Raw genomic sequence first — 24553 nt, 5'->3', positions numbered from 1 at the left:
ACTCAAATCCCACCTTGCCCCCTGTAGTCCCGGGTGTATCTGTTAAGAGTTCAGGGTTATTTTCCCTATAGATTCGTTTGATTGGCTCAGTGGAAACACATGTGACACCTTCTAATGCGTTTTCAGTCAAGACGGGGTCTAGTAACAAACGTGGCTATCATAAGGCTTCATGAGGCCAGTCTACGATACCAGTCATCTATGACGTGAGTTGTCTGTGTCACAGACGTCATAGACTATGACGTAACTTTGACGTATGACTCCAAAGTTAGGCAAGGTGTCAGCCTAATCAGAGCTAGCCTGGCATGGCCAGCCTAATATCACTCGTCTTAAACCAGGCTAAATCAGAGCCCCATTGACCTCTATTGTTAAAAAATAAATAAAAGTTAAAGTTTTATTAGAAAACATCATTGCATAACAGTATGAATTATGATGTTTCTTCACAAGGACTAAGATAACATTAAAAAAAAACAAATCATCAAACCAATCAAAACAATAATAATAAAAAAGGTTCTATTAGTTCTGGTAAAGCTTGTATGCTCTTGGTAGGAACGACATCTGGTGCCTTTGCGTTTGTTCATACTGGACGCCTGCACAACACATTTGATAGGTCCACATTTGATCTCTTATCCCTTCCCCAAGTCCTGTAGAGAGGGGGGGAGCTCCTTGCAAAGATGCTCTTTGGAGCAGCTAGCGGAGTAGAAGGACCTTCTCTGAGATCTTGAATTTCCGCAGCCGCCCTGAGGTGGTGCAGACATCGTCTCTCATTCTTTCCCACGGTCTCTGTGTGCGAACCCAAACGCAGACTTGGAAGTTGGGGCCGATTGTGGAGTATGCCATGGCATACTCCAAGTCAGATCCTCTGCGATGTATTGTGCGCCCAAGATGCATGAAGTTCGGGGTCATTTTAAGTCCAAACTTTGATTTCTTCTGCAAGGTAGGAAGTGAGATCCACCATCTATCATCAACGCCTTGTAATTGAATTCACCATCCATAGTGTTTGTTTGACAACAAAATATGATGAACTTTATTATTGTTTTACTGTGGTTATCTGTGAGTTTATTGCCAATGATGTGCTTGCTGGTCAAACATGACACCATCATTGATATATGTGAAGCAAGTTAGCTATATCTCTTTTTAGAATGTGTTTTTATTTTATAATTATTATTTACGTACATATGAAAGCTATATTAATCTAGTAGTGCTATCTTGCATGTGCTATGCAAGACAGCTGAGGCTGTGGTATTAATGTCCTGGCTTTCATGTAATTCAATTCCATATTGTATATGCAACTATATTTCCATAATACACATATTGATACCAGTCCATATTGCTGTTTTTTGGTCTTGTAGGGTACATGTCGGAGGGGCCTGGGCCAAGTGAACAAGATCATCTTCACCATCAGGTCCTTCACCATAAATTAGTTTCCCTAATCTCCGCTATCATCTGACCGTCTTTCTGCAGCGCCCTGACCATGTCCTCGGCCTCGCTGCGTTTGCGGGCCATGTCGTCCGACTCCGTCAGGAGGTCGTCCAGCTTGTCCGACTTGTACAGCTGACCCACCAGCTCGCTCTGCAGCTGGTCCTTCACGTGGTTGACCAGGAAGTGCATCACCGCCTTGGGCACGGTGTCCTGGATGTTTTTACGCACAATGAGGAAGTAGGACTTGATGAGCCTCTCGATCACCTCGCAGTCCCTCAGCTCCCGAGCGGACAGCTTCACCGGAACCGGCACTTGCAGGAGGTTGACAGCACGGCACATGCTTGTCTTGTCTACAGGCATCGTCTTTAGCATGCCCCTCCAGCTCCCGACGCGCCCATCCGCCTGTTCGCTGACGGAGCCGCTTTGGGAGCCTCCTGTTCCTTCTCCAGTTCCGTCCTCTTTTCCTCCTGCCTTTTCATTGGGTACAGTGAAGGAAGTCTCTCTGGGTTGGTTGTGTCGCTGCTCTTCTATGTTGTTGTGCATGACACCGCAGGCATCTGCAAAATCCGGATGCTTGGTGTTGATGTAGGCGAGCTCGATGGCGATCAGGTTGTTGACCATCTCGTTGGTGACTGGCAGTCTTTTCCTGAGCAGGGAGGTGACCACTTCTACGATGGCGTCGTGGAGCTTGGGGAACCTCAGCCACTCCTGCGTGCTGTAGTTGCTACAGTGCTGGATGATCCTCTGCATCTCCTCGTGCACCAGCTCCACGCAGCGCAGGCTGGGCTCTTCCAGGCGTTTCACCTGTCTCTTCACCAGCAGCTCAAACGACACTTCGGGCACGAACAAAGCCGGCCTCGGACCCGTCGCGTTTCTGATCGCTGTGAGCACGTCTATCGTCGTCAGACCGCCCAGCGGGTCTACGCACTCCAGCGTGCGACCGAACGTCTCGTGGAAGATGTAACAGATCCTTGCTCCACCGCACAGTTCGGTCGTCTCGATGTACTTGGCCGTGCCCTCAATCGTATGGCAGTACTCTGCGGAAAACTTAGTGATGAGTTGAAGCAGGGTGGCGCTCTTGTCCTCTACCGGTTCCCCGTAGCTGCTCAGCAGGGACTGATAATGCACCGACTGCATGTTGAGTCGAGTCTTCAGCTCGGGGAGACAATCTCTAATGTGGTGCATGAGCAACCGATTCAACGCTTTGGCCAGGTATTTGGTTCCGTTTCTGTTCGCGAGGGAGGGGTACTTCTTCTGTAGGAAGGCGAGTTCGTCCTGAATGGAATCCGAGACCGATTTTTTGTTGTTGAGGTCCCGCTGACTCCTGTTGACCACACCGATGAGGCCCAGTTTGACGGGGATGACCCTCCCCATCAGGATGTCAATGGCGTCCGTGCCGGCGTCCATCAGATCGAGTTTGGTGACCACTGCTAACGTCCTCCTGCCGTCGGGGTCGACGTCGCGGGCCACCTTGAGCGCCTCGGAGGTGGCCATGTCCGTGTTGGCGGGGGTGACAGCCAGGATGATGCAGTTGGGGTTGGAGATGTACTTAAGGATGAGCTCTCGGATTTGGATCTCGATGTCTTTGGGTTGGTCTCCCACCGGGACCTTGGTAAGCCCCGGCAGATCCAGCAACGTCAGGTTCACCACTTTCGGCGAGACGATCTTCAGGTGAATGGGCTCGTCGCTGATACCTCTGTTGCTTCCCGACACCTTTTCGGTTTCCGTTTCGATTTCTCGCCTGATCTCGTCAAAGTCTGTGTAGATCTTATCTTTGGCGTGGTGGAATTCACCCCATTCCTCGCTATCGATGTCCTTCCCCTCAATCGTCTTCATGCGGGGGTCCTCAGGGCCGATGTGTATCAGCTGGAGGATGAGGGGCCTACGCGTGATGACGCCAAACCCACGTGGCAGCAGGTCTCTACCCACCAGGCTCTCCAGTACAGAACTCTTCCCACTGCTCTGAGATCCAACAACAGCTATCTGCGGGAGCTGTATGACATCTGTACCAACTGTATGGAAGACATCCTGGAGTTTGTTTATGACGGGTATGAGGGCTTCCATAGTTGAGAATGACATAGGTACGCTTCAAAATGTCTGCTTCAAACTACCCACTACGCATTGGCAGACATTTTCTACTTCCCACTCCTTATGTATGAAGGTCCCCCCAGGTTTTGCCCAACTACATATGGAGTTCAATACATCATCGCATATTTGGCCAAATATGGACTTCTCTATGGCGCCAGACTGGCCTCCAAGTACTGACGTCAGATAGGGAAGCCACGGCCATGCCTTTATTAGACACCGCTTTGTTTTTATCTCTGCCATGCTGAAGGAAGGGATTTTTGTCTGTCTGTCTGTCTGTCTGTCTGTCTGTCTGTCTGTCTGTCTGTCTGTCTGTCTGTCTGTCTGTCTGTCTGTCTGTCTGTCTGTCTGTCTGTCTGTCTGTCTGTCTGTCTGTCTGTCTGTCTGTCTGTATTAATATTAATAAATGGACAAAAACATTCCATTCTTTAATACAAACAGAAAAGCACATAAAAAATGACAAAGGGGAAGAACAATCCTTCTTATTACAAGATTGGCCAGGAATTAAAGTCCCCCTATGAAGCCTGTAGACTAGATCAAGTGTGTGAAAACATGAGTGAGAGGAACTTCCTCTTGCGCACTAAACAATCAATCCATGACATCCAACGATACTTTCTGTTCTCAATTTATCCCTGAAGTGTGAGTTTTGAAAACATCAATGTCACCTCTGAACAAGTGCATGGAGAGCAGCTGGGCTCCAAGCCTCTAGGGGCAGTGTGTTCCGAACCACACTGTCCCTCCGACAAGAATAGAATTGTCTTTTTCTGTCTGGGAACACGCCCTAAGGTAGACACTGGCACATTTGTGCACTCTCTGAGTTACACAGAAGTGTACCTCGGAAAGGATCCATTTGGACCTCTGTTTGGTCCCTGGACCTCAAGTTGAGAACCAGTGCAATACACCATTACAAATGGGCTCATAAATTCATGGGGTTTCCTCGAAGAATGTCATTCTAAACTGTCAAGGCTGTTAACTCTGTTTAAACCAATATGTGTTGGTCTACAGGCGGTCTGACAGACACACACACACACACACGCACACGCACACGCAGCGCCTCGCTTGGGATCAGATTGATGAATGGACTGTCAGCGTCTGGGTCCAACAAAGTGTTTATGTGGGGACATGTTCAACCTGATGGATGTCCAGGGTTCAGCAAGCAAAGCCTGGATTCCACTGACTGTCATACACAGCCCTTTGATTTGTTGTTTACTTTGTCTAGAGCGTGGGTCTTCAAACAGGGGGTCTGGGACCCCTAGGGGGTCCTCAGAGTGACAGGGGACGGGGGCACCAAATCTTTGTACAATCGTTTTTTTTTTGTTTTTGTTTTCATTAACCACTTTTGTCGTGCTGTGACACGCTGTGAGCTTGTAGATCCGCTATTTTCGGTGAAGAGGTTTGGTGTTGACCATGTACACAGCCAAAGGTCAAATATACTAAGTATTGAAGGTTTAAAGTGGTTAAATGTCTGAAAATACACATGAACCTGAATCCAACATATCAAACAGAAAAGTGGGGGTCCCTGCTTAAGCTCTCGCTCAGTTAAGGGGTCCTTTGCCTGAAAAACCCCTGTCTTAGAGAGTCAGAAATACAATCATTCCAGCACCACGGACAGAGACACACTGGGCTTGACTGGGCGTACTGCTTAAATAGAGTCATCATGCATAGGCTTGTAAGGCACAACGTTTTGAAATCACTTTCCCTCTGCATTTAGCCATAACATAAATGTGTTCCTCTTGAGACCCAGCAATGATGTGTTGTGCACTGTAGTGCACATTAGTTTTTGCTCCAGACTCTGATAGTCTGTGTCCTGGGTTCGATTCCCGAGCCCGTCGGACCTTTGCTGCGTGTCACTCCCCTACTCTCTCCCCTGTTTCCTGTCAATCTCGAAGTAAAGGCAGAAAAGCGCCAAAACTATGTTCAGAAGCAGGTGTGTATGTGCACTGTGAGAGTTTCTGACCTCATCGAAGTCAGCGATGATCTCGTTGAGGAGGCGGAGGCACTCGACGCCCTGGTTGTTCATCTCCGTCTGCGAGTAGAAGTCTGCGAACCCCGGGATGCTGGCGAACATCACCCCCACCGCGTCATAGGACTGAGAATATAACTCCTATATATATGAGAGAGAGAGAGAGAGAGAGAGAGAGAGAGAGAGAGAGAGAGAGAGAGAGAGAGAGAGAGAGAGAGAGAGAGAGAGAGAGAGAGATGGCTGTTAATGAACTGGATGAGACAAGAAGGTGGTTTCTACGGCATCAAAAAGTATATATATAATATATATATTGCTATGAGAAGCTGAACAGAACACGGGCGGGGCGTCCGCTGGCCTAGCAGTCCAGGCGCATACCACATAAACTGGTAATCCAGCATGACAGCGTGTCACGGGTTCGACTACCGTTCCCGACGGCCTTTGCTGTATGTCTCCCCCCCATCTCTCTCCCCATTTCATGTCAGCCTACTGTCCTGTCCAAATAAAGGCATAAAAGCTCAAAAAATATCTTTAAAGAAAACAGGAATGCCTCCTTCTGGAAAAGGGAACCACAGTCAGCCCATATAGTGCAGCAGAGAAAAGTTTGAGCAGTTGCATGTTGGCGTCATCACCACTGGGTGGCAGTGATGCCACACTACACAGCACACACACGCAACTGGTGTGAAACAGTTTCATGGGTACAATTGAGAGTTCAGTGTCCTGAGACTGAACTCTCATTAACACCAGCATCAGATCCACTCAGGATTATCCTCCTCTCCCCGTGTCTGCACATACCCGTAAGGAGAGGTTTCACAGAGGCTTAGACATCCTTTCAAGTGTCTAAAGCAGTGCTTCCCCAAACGTTTTAATTTCAAGGACTCCTATGACTGTGAGTGTGCAAATGGAACCAAATGGAGGATTGTAAGGGTCCATTTGGTTCCGTTTGTGAACTCTCAGAGTTACATACCTGTAAAGGTCCATTTAAAACCCCCTCTAGGAACCCTGAGGGTCCCGGGACCCCATTTTGAGAACCCCTGGTTTAAACTGACTAAATTTTTTTTTTAAACGGGCCATTTACATACTGTAGCACCGTTATCCAAAGCGCTTCACAATGTGCATTACATTCACCCATTCACAAACACATTCACTCATTCACACACCAATGGCGGAGGAAACCATGCAAGGCACCAACCATCTTTTTTCATGTCAAGGACCCCCAAAATGATATGTATTTGGCCGCGGACCCCCATCTCAAAATATGTTGTTCCAGGGACCCCCCAGAAGCAAAGATTTGAGTTAAAAATGTTAAAAATATATATATATTCAAAGATTTGCACACATTTTCACGATTTTCCAAAAATAGCAGATCTACAAGCTCATAGCGCGGCACTCCGTGCCGCGCTATATGCTTGTGGATCTGCTATTTTTGAATAGCAGATGTAAAATAATGGTTAAAGTGGTTACACAGATGCGTTCCCGGTCGTAATGGATTAATAATAATATAGACCCCACGGCGAAATTTGTCCTCGGCATTCAACCCATCCTAATTTTATGAAACTATATGAAACCTGTTGATCACTGTGGCGTGACACTTACATGTCACATGCGTTACTCGAGTTAAAGTACTGGAATACCTGATTTTCAGAATACTGAAGTATTCAAAAGTGCATGCCTTTATAGCTCAAAACGGCTAGCGATGTGACGCAATGTAAACTTGTAGCTTGTATCTTCACTATTTTTGAAATAGAGCTTAAAGGAGCAGTTCACCCAAAAAATGCTTATTTCCTATCAATTGCACACCCCATGAAGCCTTGAATTAATGGTGATTTATTTATTTTTTTGTCGCATTCCGGCGGTCTATCCGGTAGGAGACACAAAGAGTCTCCTTTGTGTCTCCTACCGGATACATAAGGATCTTTATTATTATCATCAAATTATTGTCTCAGGAATGCGACAAAAATATGAATGAATTCAATGTTTCATGGGGTGTGTAATTGATTGAAAATAAGTAATTAATTGGGTGAACTACACCTTTAGGTGGTTAATTCATGTATTTTTTGTATATTAAATGTACAAAAAAATATATTTTTCTTTGTCCATTCCTAGTTATGTAATGGCGTCAAAAGTACTTTATTTGTCTTTGAAATGTAGTGTAGTGAAAGTTTCCAAGAAAACAAATAACCCAAATAAAGTACAGACACACAAAGATGCACCGTACTTATTTGTCACGACCGGCGACGCGCGCACCCCTCTTGATTCATGATTCAAATGCTGTCAGGGAGGTTAAAGGCTCTATTAATAACCTTATTGTTTATGGCGTCATACGCTGCCTCTAAATCACACCACAATAAACAGGCTGATGAATAATGGAAGCCTGTCCTGTCCTTAATGGATGCATTTTTAATTAATCACCAGGTTTTAATTAGCGGCAGGGAAAAGGCTTCTGGGAGCAGAGCAGGGTTGATGTGTGGTGTCCTTCTGTCTGCATTCCTAATGGTTTTAATCAGTGGTGTAATGGAAGTACATTTACTCCAAGTATTGTAGCCTACTTAAAGGACGACTTGACCAATTTAAACCTATCTTCATATAATTGGTCCTCATTAATGTTCATGATAAAATTGTAAAAAAAAATTACTTGGTCTGTGTCTCATAGGAGACACATACACTTCAGAACCCCGCCTACCAGTGACATCGTCGTTATTCAGATTTTGTTTTCCAAACAAGACTTAACATTTTTTATTAAGATTTGTATTAACACGAGAACAATGGCTTCCATTATAGGTAGGCTAGCATGCTAACTTTCCAGGAATAGAAAGTCTGCAGTCTCTATTAGCTTGGATTCCCCTTCGATGATGTCACTGGTAGGCGGGTTTAGGAACCTTCCACAGCCCTCCTCTGAGTCACAGGACAAAAATGGTGCCACATTATAATGAGCATTTGTGAGGACAAATTATATGAAGACAGGTTGAAAATGGGTGAAGTCGTCCTTTAGTTAAGTAACATTTTTACAACATGGACTAAAGCAAAAATTAAATCTCACGACTGAAAATGTTTGCACGGCTAAGTCCTAATGTGCAATTTGTGAAACATTATGAAAAGGAGCCCCCCACACTAGGGGGCTCCTTTTCTTCTTTTTTTTTTACTAGCACGGATTCCTAGACAATACCTGGCACAAAATATTGGCCAAAATACAAAAACTACTCACATTCTTTACCTGAGTAAAAGTATCAATACTGCAATGTAGAAACACTCTGTTACAAGTAAAAGTACAAAAGTATTGGCATCAAAATGTAAAGTATGAAGTACCAAAAGTAGAAAGTACTCATTATGAAGAATGTCCCATTTCACATGTTTTCAAATGTATAAAAATCCTTTGAAAACACCAGATCTACAAGCTCATAATGTGTCGCATCCCGGCGCATTGTGAGCTTGTAGATCGGCTACGTTCAAATGGACGAAATGTATACAGAGCTGACGTGGTTAATGTATGATTTGTAATAATAATTCAAATCTACAAAGTAACTAGTAACTAAAGTTTTCAAATAATTGTAGAGGAGTAAAAGTATAATATCTGTCTCTAAGATGTAGTGGAGTAGAAGTAAAAGTACTGAAACTTGGAAATACTCCAGTAAAGTAAAAATACCTCAAAATTGTATAGAAGTAGGCCTACAGTACTTGAGTAAATGTACTTGGTTACTTTCCACCTCTGTCTTACACTATTAGTTCTAATTAGCATCAGGGTGCATCAGGTCTCTGCATTCATAATGCATGGCTTCTCTGTCCTTATTGTTGAAGCAGGGATGAAAGCAGTGGTGGAAAAAAAGTACTCTTATAGGAGTAAAAGTACTGTATCAATACCACAAGGTACAAAAATACTCTGTTAAAATCCTGAAAATGTCATTTGAATAAGAGCATAAAAGTATATATATATATATATATATATATATATATATATATATATAGTTTTGTAATAATGCTCGAAAACCTGTTACTAAAGCTGTCAAAAAATGTAGTGCATGGAGTCAAAGGTACAATATTTACTAGCGGGGTAGAAGTATAAAGTATCAAATAATGGACATGCTCGCTCATGACTCTATACGTGTGGGGAAAGCTTTCACTGTTGCATGAGGTTCAATTGGTGAAGTATACGGCGCATGAGTAAATGTACTTAGATTACATTCCAGCAGTGCATTCATAATGCATGGTTGCTCTGTGTGTCGGCCTTTATTGTTGAAGCAGGATGGAAGGAGATGGAAGGAGTCGATAATGAGGCCGAGCGGGTCCACGGACAATGAGCATATTTGACTCCTCTGTGCGTGTGTGACTGTGTGTGACTGTGTGTGTGTGTGTGTGTGTGTGTGTGTGTGTGTGTGTGTGTGTGTGTGTGTGTGTGTGTGTGTGTGTGTGTGTGTGTGTGATAAGGGTCTTGTCTGTCGGGGGAGACATATTGTTCCGGGGGACAATGGCAAAGGTCTTGCGTTGTGTTCTTTAATTTTTTATATTGAGGTCTGAACTCAGTGGTGGAAAGTAACTAAGTACATTTACTTCTACTTTGGTACAATTATGAGGTAGGCTACTTTTACTTTTTTTTTTAAAACGTTTTTTTTTAACCATATTTCAATATGTTATACCTCTACTCCACTACATCTCAGAGGCCATTAGCCAATAGCCTATTGTACTTTTTTTTTACTAGACTACCATTATTTGAAAACTTTAGTTTACGGGTTACCTTGCCGATTTAGATAAACACAAAACATACATTAACCAATAAAGCCCTATTTTATACTTTGCCCATTCAAAAACAGCCGATCTACAAGCTCACAATGTAGTGATAAAATCATGAAACCAAATGGACCCTATTTGGTTCCATTTGGGGACCTTGAAATAAAAAAATAATAATTGAGAACCACGATTTAAATGTTAAGGGCGAGTTCAAACACACCACTGCGAAACTATGACTCTGAATTAATCAGCTGACGCACCTGCAGTAAACACAAACCTAATCAATCTGAGTGTGATTAAAAAGACATCAAACGCAACTAAAATAAATAAATAAATCTCCCCTGCTGCACTTTTCTTTCTTTCTTTCTTTCTTTCTTTCTTCTGCCAAAGCTAAAGTGGAACAAAACAATCCAAACAAAGTGATGTATAAGAAAGAAAAGGAAAACAAGAAGTGTAAACAGAGATGCGTTACATGAAATAAATAGCTTACGGAACCCAATCGTGCATTTGCTTTCGGAAATTAGTTCTAAACCCTATAGACCAATTATTTGTATACAAACATTGAGACTGGACGCACAGGTGATTGTTTCATGCAATCAATTCCCAACATATTGTTTCGGGGTGCGATGGTTTCAGTACATTCAACGTGCTCTTGTGTGTTGGCTAGTGAGGCGCGTCCTAGCGAGACATGACATAATGGGTTTCATTTGGTGCCGGCCTGTGCGCGCATACTGGTTCTTATCAGTGTGACGTCGTCTGTTAAGGGGTCTATACACTTAGGTAAGGTTAGCCTGGGCTTGAGCTCCCCAAACAAATAGCAGCAATATATATATGTCAATGTTTTGCGTTCACTTGGTATCAAACAGTCGGGACGAATAGCAGCCAATGTTTCTGTCTGCAAGATCACTGTCTGTGTTCAAATAATTGTAGTGGAGTAAAAGTACAATATTTGCCTCTGAGATGTAGTGGAGTAGAAGTAAAAGTATTGAACATTTGAAATACTCCAGTAAAGTAAGTACCTCACAATTGTGCTTAAGTACAGTACTTGAGTAAATGTACTTAGTTACTTTACACCACTGTGTATGGACAGGGAACACATCGGTCGCTTCAGTCGCCAAATTTATTTTCAGTCGCCGTTTTTATTCTTTTGTATTTAGTAATATATCTTTTTAATGAGAGCAGGAGGTTAATAGGCATGACGGCTCTGTGCAGGGTGAGACGAGGTGAGACGAGGATGGAACGAGGGAGAGAGAGAGAGAGATAGTATGTCTCTCTGTCTCTCTCTCTCTCTCTCTCTGAAAGGACAGAGAGTGTTACTCTGCAGGAGATGGAATGAGATTCACAACACATCCTTTTATCACACCATACCCATGGGCACTGTGGGTGCGTGCATGCGTGCGTGTGTGCGTGTGCGTGTGCGTGCGCCTGCGCTGTGTGTGTGTGTGTGTGTGTGTGTGTGTGTGTGTGTGTGTGTGTGTGTGTGTGCGTGTGTGTGTGTGTGCGTGTGTGCCCATGGGCACGCAGAGGAGGTCGGGGGTGTGGGGGTGGGGGGAGTTGAACTAAGGTGAGGTTTTCTAAGGTGAAAGAAAACTTAGATTTTGCACAGAGCTGTGTACTGATGTCCCGCAACGAAAATAGCCAATCTACAAGCTCACGACACGTCATGAGCTTGTCGATCGGCTATTTTCGCCTTTAGTTAAAGAGTTCGTTAGTTAGTTAAAAATCGGTTTAAAAAAATGGCGAAATATTGTAAACTTGGCATTCATAAAATCTGTGTCCTTAAATCTTTATGTCCTCAGCAGTATAGTCATACAAGCATGTGTGTGTGTGTGTGTGCGTGCCCTTGGGCATTAATTGCGGGGGGGGGGGGGGGGGGGGGGGGGGTGAACTGAGGTAAGGTATTCCGAGGTGACAGAAAAAAACTAAACTTGATTCTTCTGCAGATAAAACACTCAGGGTTGGGTTTGCTGGGGTGCGGGCTAAATCCGGGTGCACCTCTCTATTCAGAAACACCGCCATTCCTACCATTGACTTCTATTATTCGGAATGGCAGTGTTTTCCATTTTGTTATAAAACATTGCTATTCCGAAATGAAAGACACCGCCATTCCTATCATTGACTTCTATTATTCGAAATGGGGGTGTTTTCCAGTGTTCTATAAGGCCCTGCCATTCCGAAAATATTATTTTTTCATATTTGGTCCCTGAGTCCTATGAGACTATAGACAGCTCCATAATCCCCAACCAACATCAAGGTTTTTGACTCAAATCCCCGAAGGCAATTACAGATGCGCCCGTTGCGCACAATGTAATTTCACCGAAAAGTTTACGCACCCACTAACGGGGGGAAACGTTTTGATATCAAGGGCACTATAACATGCACAACCAAAAATATTAAATACCTGCTAAAATGCCCATGCGGTCGAGGATATGTTGGTAAGACCAACAGGGCGCTAAAGACACGCATTTCCGAACAACACACACACACACACACACACACACACACACACACACACACACACACACACACACACACACACACACACACACACACACACACACACACACACACACACACACACACACACACACACAAAACATATAACATTGTGGTTCTCTCCGGCAGCATTAGCCTACATAATTGCAGGCCATATTAATCATATAATTTACATTTATCACTCACACTTCTGAGACCCAAGCGGAGTGGCCATAATGTTGATTATTTTTTCTTTATTTTAATTTTATTTATTTTTTGGTCGCCAATAGAAAAACACCCTATGTCACTAAAGGACAATTTTTCTATTGGCACGGTTGACCCTTAAAGTCTTACTGTGCAAATTTCAAAATAACGACTTTTAGCAGCCTCTGCTGGTCATTACCGTCACTGCAGGCCGTTTGTTTATTACTGCGTTACCCAGAATTCCATTCGTTTTCACCGGAAGACGGAAGTGTTTCAAAAAGCGTTCTTTTAATTGTTTTATACGATCTGTGGATCGTTTCTCTTAGCCAGTGGAGCTTTAGTTACCGTGAGCTGTGTTTTCTTTTTCTGTTTTTTTTCGTTCTTCAAATCATACAATCTCTTAAAATCAGCGTGAGTTTCCTTTTGTTATTAGCGCGGTAGTTCCTGGCCAAACAGGAAACCGGCGCGGTAGTTCCTGGCCAAACAGGAACCCGGTGCATTTCCGCTTCCATTTTCCAGCCAGATGACGTCATTTTCGAGGGAAAGTCAAGCTCGACAGCGTTCAATAGAAAATATATAAATAAAAGGCTTTCGGGGGTGAAATTCATGGAGTGGGTGTTGTGAAACATTTGCCACTCACAAAAGATATACAATTTAACTTTAGTTTTACTGAAAACGTTACCTAGTATTACTTTAAGGTTTCAGCCTCCAGGTAGAAAGTCAAAATAGTCAGAGAAGACATAAAACACCATTAAAAACACCACCAGGGGGCTTAATGAAGTTCAATCAACCTCATAGACACATGAAAAGTGGGTAAAGTTGGGTGGGGGTGGGTGGAGTTTGGGAAAGTGGTGAATGTGGGTGGAGGTGGATGGAGGTGGGTGAAAGTGGGTAGAGGTGGGTGGGGGTGGGTGGAGGTTGGGAAAGTGGTGAATGTGGGTGGAGGTGGGTGAAAGTGGGTAGAGGTGGGTGGGGGGTATAAGTGGGTGGAGGTGGGTGAAAGTGGGTAAAGTTGGGTGGGGGTGGCTGGAGGTTGGGAAAGTGGTGAATGTGGGTGGAGGTGGGTGGAGGTGGGTGAAAGTGGGTAAAGTTGGGTGGGTGGAGGTTGGGAAAGTGGTGAATGTGGGTGGAGGTGGGTGGAGGTGGGTCAAAGTGGGTAAAGTTGGGTGGGGGTGGCTGGAGGTTGGGAAAGTGGTGAATGTCGGTGGAGGTGGGTGAAAGTGGGTAGAGCTGGGTGGGGGTGCGTGGAGGTTGGGAAAGTGGTGAATGTGGGTGGAGGTGGATGGAGGTGGGTGAAAGTGGGTAGAGGTGGGTGGGGGTGGGTGGAGGTTGGGAAAGTGGTGAATGTGGGTGGAGGTGGGTGAAAGTGGGTAAAGTTGGGTTGGGGTGGGTGGAGGTTGGGAAAGTGGTGAATGTGGGTGGAGGTGGGTGGAGGTGGGTGGGGTGGGTGGAGGTTGGGAAAGTGGTGAATGTGGGTGGAGGTGGGTGGGTGAAAGTGGGTAGAGGTGGGTGGGGGGTAAAAGTGGGTGGAGGTGGGTGGAGGTTGGGAAAGTGGTGAATGTGGGTGGAGGTGGGTGGAGGTGGGTGAAAGTGGGTAGAGCTGGGTGGGGGTGCGTGGAGGTTGGGAAAGTGGTGAATGTGGGTGGAGGTGGATGGAGGTGGGTGAAAGTGGGTAGAGGTGGGTGGGGGTGGGTGGAGGTTGGGAAAGTGGTGAATGTGGGTGGAGGTGGGTGGAGGTGGGTGAAAGTGGGTAAAGTTGGGTGGGGGTGGGTGGAGGTTGGGAAAGTGGTGAATGTGGGTGGAGGTGGGTGGAGGTGGGTGAAAGTGGGTAAAGTTGGGTGGGGGTGGGTGGAGGTTGGGAAAGTGGTGAATGTGGGTGGAGGTGGGTGGGGTAGGTGGAGGTGGGTGGAGGTGGGTGGGGTGGGTGGAGGTGGGTGGGTGGAGGTGGCTGAGAGTTTATTTTTCGGAACGGTGGTGTTTCGGAATGGTGGGGACCCACCATTCCGAAACCCCACCGTTCCGAAAAATGCATTTCGGAATGGTGGTGTTTCGGAATGGTGGTGTTTCGGAATGGGGGGGTTTCGGAATGGGGGTGTTTCGGAATGGAGAACTGTCCCCGCTAAATCCATACATGCCCATGGGAACGGAACCTTAATGTATGGAGAGGAACCTTCTAGTTGTGCATTCCTTCTTAAAGTTACATTAACCCATTCAAACCCGGGAAAGTATCTGTGTCATTTTAGATTATATATATATATATATATATATATATATATATATATATATATATATATAGCACATTGATTGGCTATTTCGTGCCGCGCTATGAGCTTGTATATCTGCTGTTTTTGAAAAAACATGAACATTTTTGACAAATCTTTGAATATATATTCAATATTTAAAAGCGAACATTTTAACTAAAATCTTTGCTTTTGGGGGTCCCTGGAACAAAATCTTTTGAGATGGGGAGGGGGGGTCCGTGGCCAAATACATATCATTTTGGGGGTGCTTACTGACATAGCAACATAACATTTTCAGAAAATATTTATTTAGAATCGGCCTCAGTTCTTAATGGGCTAAAGTCACATTGGGGGGGAGACCTTTCTTAATTCAGTTTCAGTTTTACCCAGCTGATGGGTCTCAGATGGTCATGAGTGCTCAGAGGGAGCAGTTAAAGGGATATTCCACTTTCATGCTTGGGCCGTGTTTTTTCAATTACTTTTTTCATTAATTTTATTTTATTTAGGCAATTTTTTTAATTTTTTTCATTTTCCAAAAACATTTTTACAAAATAAATGAAAAAATAAACTTGAAAGTGATTCAGTTTCAGGAGGGCTTGCCGATCCGAAGAAAATTTGGAGAGCACGGAAGTGCTTGTACACTGCCTCAGAACGCCAAACCCCGCCCACTAAGCCCACTAATCTGCCCATATAGCACCATCAATCTGCCTAGCAACACCACAGCTTTGTCGCTGTGTACAAACAGCTCTGGAAGTGGTGGTTTTAAATAAATTTACATTTTTGTCTCCGCCGGAGGTGGAGAGTATGTTTTCGCTTCGTCCCGCCGTGTGTTAGCATGGCCCCTAGCCAAGCTAACATTGGTCAAGCTCCACGTGACACGTGTCAATATGTTGACACCAATGCCTTTGATTGGCTAGAGGGACGTATGACGAAATAGAACCCTATAAATATGTGTGTCACTTCAAAAAGCCATTTATGATCAATCAGTCTTGATTGGAACAGTACCTTACAGTACAAATCACCCGTCCGTGCGTGTGTGTGTTCCTCTGAGAACACCTAACATTGGTCAGTGTTATGATAATATAATTGCTATGATATAGTAACATGTTCTATTTTACGTAAAAAATTAGAACATTCCTAGAGAACTATGGTTAAAGATAGGGTAAGTGATTTCATTTGATTAAAATAGCACGGATCTGCTGGCGGAGACTTGTGCTCCGAGGAGCACATTTTCTAGTTTAAAACATAGATCTTCTCTTCTGGGGGGGATCCCTGGCACAAAACCTTTTCAGATGGGGGTCCGTGGCCAAATTCATATCAATTAGGGGGCCTTGACTTGAAAAAGTTTGAGAGCCACTGGGGTAGAGCAATGGTTCTCAACCTTTTCAGGCCACGACCCCCCAAAATAATCATATTTGAATTGGGGACCCCCACACCCTGATAAGCACTTGGAATTGTAGAAGCATTACATTTTGTTTAATCTCTCAAGAACAGATTCTGCTCTGCGTTGGAATCTGTCGTGAAGGCTCGTCATAACATTTACGCACTGGGCTACAAGTGGGCGTGCCTTCAGATCAGGAAGCAGGCCGCGCTTTACCCAATCAAATTTAGTGGGCGGGATTCACGTGTCCGTCGATCTTTCCCCCTCGAAACAAACCCAAACTAATTTAACAATAGCGTCCGCGGAGCAGACAAAACCACGGAAAGATATTCACATTTTAACTTACTCTTTCATCATAGAAACAAGTGGGCTTATAACCAAAACGATCCATGTTCTCTGGGAGAAGTGGTGTTAGTGTTCCGTGTAGAAATATTGTTAGTGGGAATGAAAAAATAGTGGCACCACCGGAAGTGAAAGCTGAAGGCAGACCAAAACCCCGGTTTCCTTTGCGCACGGGTTCTACGTTTTCATTGTCCCAGAGCCAACATGAGATAGTACAAACAGCAGAGGGCGCTGTTTTTCATTCACATTTGGCTTTGGGTTCCCAGATTGCATTTTGTTTGACTCGGTTCCACAGATACATATTGTGAAAATAGCCGATCTACAATCACACCACAAAAAAATTGCCTCTTTCTTATATTATTGACAATTTGGCCAATGTTTGACCAGTTTTTATAGTGTAGTTTGTTGAATACTCTTGATGCAGTAATGGTCTTTTTCTTTTCATTTTTTTGGTATTAAAAAGGTCTTACGGTAAAAGTCCTTAAATTGGCACTTCACTCACTGTTATCTGGGGAACCCCCCCAAAAAAAATCATGTGGGAGACCCACAGGTTGAGAACCACCGGGGTTAAGAGTACCTCGTTGTCGCGGTCTTTCTCCAGGAAGTGTCGCGCCACGTGGCTGGGCAGGATGTTGCGCAGCATGTTCTCGTTGTGCTCCCGCAGCTCCTTCATCTCGTTGATCTCCTCCTTGGCCTGGACGCGCCACAGGAAGTCCAGGCGAGCCGTGTACTCCAACTGCGTCACAACAAACAAACAACAAAATGACATAATTATGTCATGTGTGTGACTGGGATATACCCGGGTTGTGATTTACACCCATGTAGACCCATGAGGCCCATTCTAAAAAAAACACCTTCTAGATTCAAATTAAAAAAATTCTAAATCATGTTGCTACTGTATGTATCGTTGTTGTCAGGTGGAAATCCGATCCTTTTTTATTCTTATTTTAAAAGCTATTTAGAATAATTAAAATAGCCGATCTGCAAGCACACAACGCCTCGCGATGCGAGGCGTTGTGTGCTTGTAGATCGGCTATTTTCACTACTTTTGAGCGACACTCTTGTATAATGAAGTAGGGCTTTAATTTACGAAAAAACATACACATTTGAAACTTGGAGATACAAGGTTTCTGCCCGACAGTGACGATATAGTAACAACTAAAATGACACAGATTATGCTTTCCCGGATTGAAAGGTATAACAACGTATAGGCTTTCCAGGTCTAAATGCATGAACCCTTTCCGACGCTCTTTTATTTGTAAATCTGTGAATAAAACAGAGCCTGCCTGAGCGGACACAGTGAATACACACACACACACACACACACACACACACACACACACACACACACACACACACACACACACACACACACACACACACACACACACACACACACACACACACACACACACACACACACACACACACACACACACACACACAGGCCTCGCAGCTTGTTTAAAAAAAAACTATTCATTGTATAGCCGATAAATAGATCATGTAGTTGCTCAGTATTTACAAGCAAATCTACACGCTCAAAACGAGCGTTTCAAGCTTGCAGATCTGCTACTTTTGATGCTATTGTGTGAGGCTGTAGTATGATCAAGTAGGGCGCTAATTTACGGAAAAACACAAACAGTTAAAATATGGAGATGAGTTTCTGCCCGACATCAACGCTACAGTATATAAGGAAAAGATATAGAACATACGTAGACCTTTGTGCAGTATAGTCTCATATGCAGGTGAGACATCATTTAGCAGATATCAGACATAATGTAGGTGACAGTCCCAGTACCACGTCACACAGCAGAGTGGCGTGGTAAATACAATACACTCAGATTGGACACCTGTTTCAGCGACCTTGGCAGCGAGTCAAGGTGAATGGAGTCATGCTAACTAATGACTGTCATTTAGAGGCGGTTGACCTCAATTAGACCTCATTTAAGTGCTGGCTCCTCCACACACGAGCGCATTCACGCACGTGCACGCGCACACATGCATGCCTGCACGCATATGTTTGTAGTACTGTCAGTCTGAGGATATCAACAGTGATGTTTTGAATGCAGAAATTAGTTTTGGGGGGGGAATTTTTAACCCTTAAGACGGAAATAGCAGATCTGCAAGTGAGCTTATATATATATCAGCTATTTTCGATACACAACACCAGCACACAACAAAGTATAAATCAGGCATAACTCTACTCCTAAACCCTAAACCTATCCTCTAAATTACTATTTAATTCTAACCCTAACCCCAACCTGACTCTTTCACTAACTAAAAAGCACAGGTCTCCGCCAGGTCAGGTAGGTTATTGTGGCCTCCTGGTGGCGCTATAATAGGCCAATGTGAAATGGGTGCCATTTCTTCTTAGGCCTTTCACGGCAATCGGACACTGCATTCATGATTTGTGGCATTTTGTTCCAAAAATGTGTTTTGCTAAATTAGACTGCTGGTGGCGCTATAACAGGCCAATGTGAAAAGGGTGGCATTTCTCCCTGGACCTAGTGGGAATGTCTGTGCCCAATTTTAGGGAAATCGCAAGCTGCGTTCATGATTTGATGCATTGTGTTCAAAATAAACCAATCCTGCAAACTTTGGAAGCCAATGTTAGCCAATCAGGATGGCATATGGGAAATCGGACAGATCCGTGTTGATCAAATGACTATAGAGATACTGTGTACTAATTTGCGTGATGTTTGGATAAAATCTGTAGGAGTAATATCAAAACATTTGTTTTGCAGAAATCGGCCTCCTGGTGGCGCTATAACAGGCCAATCTGAATTCGGGGCAGATGTTTTTGGGGGGCACGGTGGCGCAGTCGGTAGCGCTGTCGCCTCACAGCTAGAAGGTCCTGGGTTCGATTCCCGCAGGGGATGCTGTGGGAGTGTTCTCTCCTCTGTGTCATCAGTGCCCATACCCTAGGTGGGGTTGGCGAAAGGGCCTCTCTGTGTGGAGTTTGCATGTTCTCCCGTGTCTCCTCGGGTAGATACCCTCACAAAAACATGCAGTAATCCTGGTCACTATACTGCCAGCCGGGGCGCCTGATGGAGGGGAAAGGAACTGGTTGGAATAACGTGTTCCTTCCACGCGCTACGTCCAGCCAGGGAAACTCTCCCCTGTCAGGTGATAAGAAGGTCAGTTGGCTCTCATGCATTGAAGGAGGCATGAGCTCGGCCCTGGCCTCCCTTGGTCGGCAGAGGGAAGGTAGTGCCCAGGATTACATAGACAATTGGCAATGGGTGTAAAAAATGGGGTTACAAAATCGTGGGATAAAAATTTATAAATAAAAAAAAGATGTTCGGGTTTGGCATCCAGGGAGTGTGTGTGCACAGTTTTGCAGCGACCGGGCCAACGGTGCCGGAGATTAGCTGTTCACAGACAGACGGACACACGGACGGACGGACAGGGTGCAAAACATAGTCTCAGCCTTGGCGGAGACAATAAACCATAAAACAGCAATTTATGTTTAAATATGTCAGGAAAATGCTCCTTACAATGTCTGTTTCTCACAGTCTACTATAACTGTGGGGACATTTGGCTCCCATACAAGTATAGTAACAGCGCATGCACGCGCACACGTGCACACACACACACACACACACGCACACGCACACGCACACACACACACACACACACACACACACACACACACACACACAGAGTAAGGGTTAATAGTCTAATCTGTGTCCCTGCTTGACCTGGGTTCAGATCCATTAGTCATTCCTGTGCCGTGCTCTCAGCTTTCCTACTGTGTGTCAATTCAATAATTGCATAATTAATTACACAGGAACGTGACCTGCCTGGCTTACTGTACAAAGATATATGGTTACAGCTTGAATTAAATGTTGCGATTATAAGGCCTTTCTCTTCATTACAGTCCTGGACTATCAGTGGATTGGAGCAAGAACTCTGCCTCATTATTACTAAGACTGTCAGAAAACTCAGTAAATATGGCTATTTGTATTTGTTGATGACATGTATTATTATGTTAATATCCTTTGCTCTGTTGATGAATTGAATACATTGGACCACAATGGTTGAGGGGGGAAAAAAGGGGGGGAAAATGAAAAAGTCCCCAGGATTTGTTTTTGTTTTATCCTTTTAGCCCGAGTGTTTTACTGTACCTCAGTGCTGTTTACATTTTTGACTAATAAAGTATTCAATCAATCAATCAATCAATCAATCAATCAAATCTCCCTGATTACCCCTAATGCGATGGTGCTCAAACATTTTCATTCTAAGGATGTATTCAGGGATTAAAGCCAGACAAAATCCCAAGACTGAAAAGGATGGGGGGGGGGGGGTGGGGGGGGGGCGAGCCTGAAAATCATTGTCAGACCGGGGGGGGGGGGGGGGTGGGGACGGGACGTTGTGAAAGGGGAAACCCCCCAACCTTGCATCGGTTTACCCCTGTCCTAGAATAAGACAGGGAATAACCTCAATTACAGTCAATTACAAGAGAGACAGTTAAGACCCATTGGTTTGGCAGCTCAAATTACTAACATGTTAATACCTTTTTAGTGGAGAATGTTTAACCTTTCTTACTCTGTTTTAGGGTTCCCCTATTATCACCTTTACTTGTATTAATAATGTATTAAAAAAAAGAACAAAATCAAGCATTAATTAACAAGCAGCTTTATTCAAATTCACTGAAAAAAAACAAAGCACAAATGCTATTCATTTTTTCTGTTTTTTTGCAACAAAAGCAAAAGCCTGAAGCTTGGCTACACCAGACATCCTTTTCAGGTTTTTTTCCTCTCTGTCTGTGAGAGGGCTGGCATTGCTTTTAACTGCAGGAGTAGAGGAGACTTCTGCTTCAGGAGCTGAACTTTTAAGTACAGGAGTAGAGGAGGCGGTTCTGGCTGCAGGAGCTGTGCTTGAAAGTGCAGGAGTAGAGGAGGTGGTTCTGGCTGCAGGAGCTGTGCTTCTAACTGCAGGAGTAGAGGATGAGGAGGCTCTGGCTGCAGGAGCTGTGCTTGAAAGTGTAGGTGTAGAGGAGGAGGTTCTGGCTGCAGGAGCTGTGCTTCTTACTGCAGGAGTAGAGGAGGAGGAGGCTCTGGCTGCAGGAGCTGTGTTTGAAAGTGCAGGAGTAGAGGAGGAGGCTCTGGCTCCAGGAGCTGTGTTTGATTGATTGATTGATTGATGTAGAATAGTACATGACAGTACATAACAGTACATGGAAGTACAAATTCACAATACAAGGTCTACTAAACTGGAAACCCTCATTAAGCATTACGCTTGTTTAAGATGAGAACCCCATGCACACAAATCATGATGAAATATAAGAGGCAGGCAGATATACACACTACTATACAGAATGTCATACAATCAGCTTTCAGGTTACTGGTATGACGAGAGTGATAGTGAAAGTGCAGGAGTAGAGGAGGAGGTTCTGGCTGCAGGAGCTGTGCTTCTTACTGCAGGAGTAGAGGAGGAGGGTCTGGCTGCAGGAGCTGTGCTTCTTACTGCAGGAGTAGAGGAGGAGGGTCTGGCTCCAGGAGCTGTGTTTCTTACTGCAGGAGTAGAGGAGGAGGGTCTGGCTGCAGGAGCTGTGCTTCTTACTGCAGGAGTAGAGGAGGAGGGTCTGGCTGCAGGAGCTGTGCTTGAAAGTGCAGGAGTAGAGGAGAATCTGGCTGCAGGAGCTGTGCTTTTCACTGTAAGAGTAGAGGAGGCGGATTTTGATGCAGAAGAGGAGATGGAGCTTTTTTTGGCTTGTTGTGTTACTTTACTCACTCTTACTGATGAGAGAACCCTCACTGCTTCCTTCAGCCTCTTTTCTTTTTGAGTTTTCTTCATCTCCTTCTCAAGCAGGTGTTTCTGATATCTCTCATAGGAGGACAGACAAGATCTCCGTAGTGCAGGGCCAATCTCCATTTTGGGGGCGGTTTTCCCCATTGCCTTCATGTTTGACTTAATGATGGCTAAACCCTCATATGTCTCAATGTTCATCCGTACCCTATCTTGCTCAACAATGTCACCCATGATGTTAAAGGATCCCTCAACAAGTGGGCCAGTGAACACGCTGATAAGAGCTTTTACCAGCTTCCCTATGATGGGGAATTTGATCTCTCCCTCTGATGTCTTCATGGAAAAGATCCCACTCCACCAATCAACATCAATTCGATCAGCATCCTCCACAAAGCTTTTGGCCCGAGCTCCAAGGTCTTCATCAATCTGGTAAGCCCGTACCTCTTCATCTAGCTGGCCCAGCTCCTCAGATTTAACCACATTTGGCAAGGCCTTGGCCAAGGTGATGAAGGCACCTTGGACTGATTCATGGCACATCAATGATGGTGTCAGCACAGACAAAGAGGAGATGACTTTGTTATTGAGGGGTAGGTTCTTGAGGAGATATGTTGCTGCCTTGATGTAGCCTTCCCTAAGAGCAGTATAAACGTTCTTTATCCAGGGCTTCTTCTCCATTCGAGCCTTGGTCATGACAGAGAAGCTATATCTCCCTACAAACAGCCCTTTGTCAGGGAACTGCAGGTCTCTTTTCCCAACATCTAACTGCAAGAAGTCATTGGCACTCAGTGGGATGGCTTCAGGCTTCATAAACTTGGAGAGGACTTCTCTGACTAGCACCACCATCTCTGCATGCAGCATATGTACCAGGGGCTTTTCATGTTGCAGCTTCTTCAGAAACCCCTGGAAACATGGAAGTACACCTGAAAAGGCACACAAAAATGGATTAGACAAACATTAGCAGTTTTTAAAAAGCCTAAATTAAATGAACTTTTCATTCATTAATATTTCCTCCTTAGCAACTTTCAGAGTAACTTAACATAAGCACCATAACAATCTTCTCATTAACATTTTAATTCTGTAAGTGATAGTATATTGAATCATTAATTTGCCAGTGCAGCTCAAAAATGTAAAATTCATTACAGGGGTGGAAAGCCATAAAACAAGTGCCACATTGTGTTAACGTTTGTTAAGCAAAACCCTCTATTCTCAAATGGATTGTCATCAATGCTGCTGTGATTTGTTTATGTGATAATGAAATTATATCAAAGTGCTAAGTTGATCATTAAATGATATCAAAGTGGGACTGACAAACACCCATATGTCAAAAAGGCTGGTATGGTCCTTTAAAGTGTGTAGTGATAAAAAGCACTCTAACCATTCTTAATCTTTACAACAGAAAATTGAGGCCTGCCCCTGTCAGAGATGGCCTCTGAATATAAAGGTGCTGAGAAATCACTTTAGTCCATTTTTTTTAGGCATTAAAATTACCACATTCAAAGAGGTTGTGCATAGATTGAATGTCTTCAAACTTCTTGTTAACACATAAATATTACATTTATAAGATAAACAGGTTTACTCTGTTTATTCTTTACTTAAAAGTAGTCAAACATACAGCATGTACCTCTGTAAAGATCAACTAAAGCTGTAAGCTTGTCGAACTCTGAGAACAGCAGACAGATGCGTTCCTTCCTTTTCTTGTTGACATCATTGCCCACTCTCGCAGATTTTGACTGCTGTTGTTGCAGAACAGTTATTCTGGCCTTTTCATCCGATGTCACTTCATGGTTTTCAAGAACCTGGTTAAAGAGCCGTCTACAAGCACAAAAAACATGTATGCATAGCATTAAGACAATCTCTCTCCGACTCCCTCCCTCCATTTAGAAGTACAACCTCATAGGCCCTTACAGGCTTTTTCAATTCTGTCTGATTACACCTCTTCTCAGGGCTGTATGGGAATGCAAGAAGTTGGTATTG

At 44.3% G+C, this 24553-nt stretch overlaps 2 protein-coding genes across 2 annotated transcripts in view; both read right to left on the bottom strand.

The window, feature by feature from the left end:
* Nucleotides 1-24553, bottom strand: part of adcy8 (adenylate cyclase 8 (brain)) — a gene marked incomplete at both ends in the record, with an annotated part of 127005 nt that overhangs the window by 7481 nt on the left and 94971 nt on the right. Inside the window, 2 exons of the mRNA XM_080439980.1 lie at nucleotides 5462-5608; nucleotides 17406-17564. Coding sequence (XP_080296106.1) covers nucleotides 5462-5608; nucleotides 17406-17564 — 306 coding nt within the window. The remainder of the gene's footprint in view (nucleotides 1-5461; nucleotides 5609-17405; nucleotides 17565-24553) is intronic.
* On the bottom strand, nucleotides 1408-3483 carry LOC308093170 (dynamin-1-like protein; the record flags this gene model as incomplete). Its single annotated transcript, XM_080439407.1, has 1 exon — nucleotides 1408-3483. One exon carries the CDS (start codon nucleotides 3481-3483, stop codon nucleotides 1408-1410), a length of 2076 nt encoding a protein of 691 aa, XP_080295533.1.

Source organism: Gymnoscopelus braueri (assembly GCF_963280865.1).
Source record: "Gymnoscopelus braueri genome assembly, chromosome: 10".
Lineage (NCBI taxonomy): Eukaryota > Metazoa > Chordata > Actinopteri > Myctophiformes > Myctophidae > Gymnoscopelus > Gymnoscopelus braueri.
Note: the sequence above shows the minus strand (reverse complement) of the source record. Positions and strands in the feature narration are given on the sequence as shown.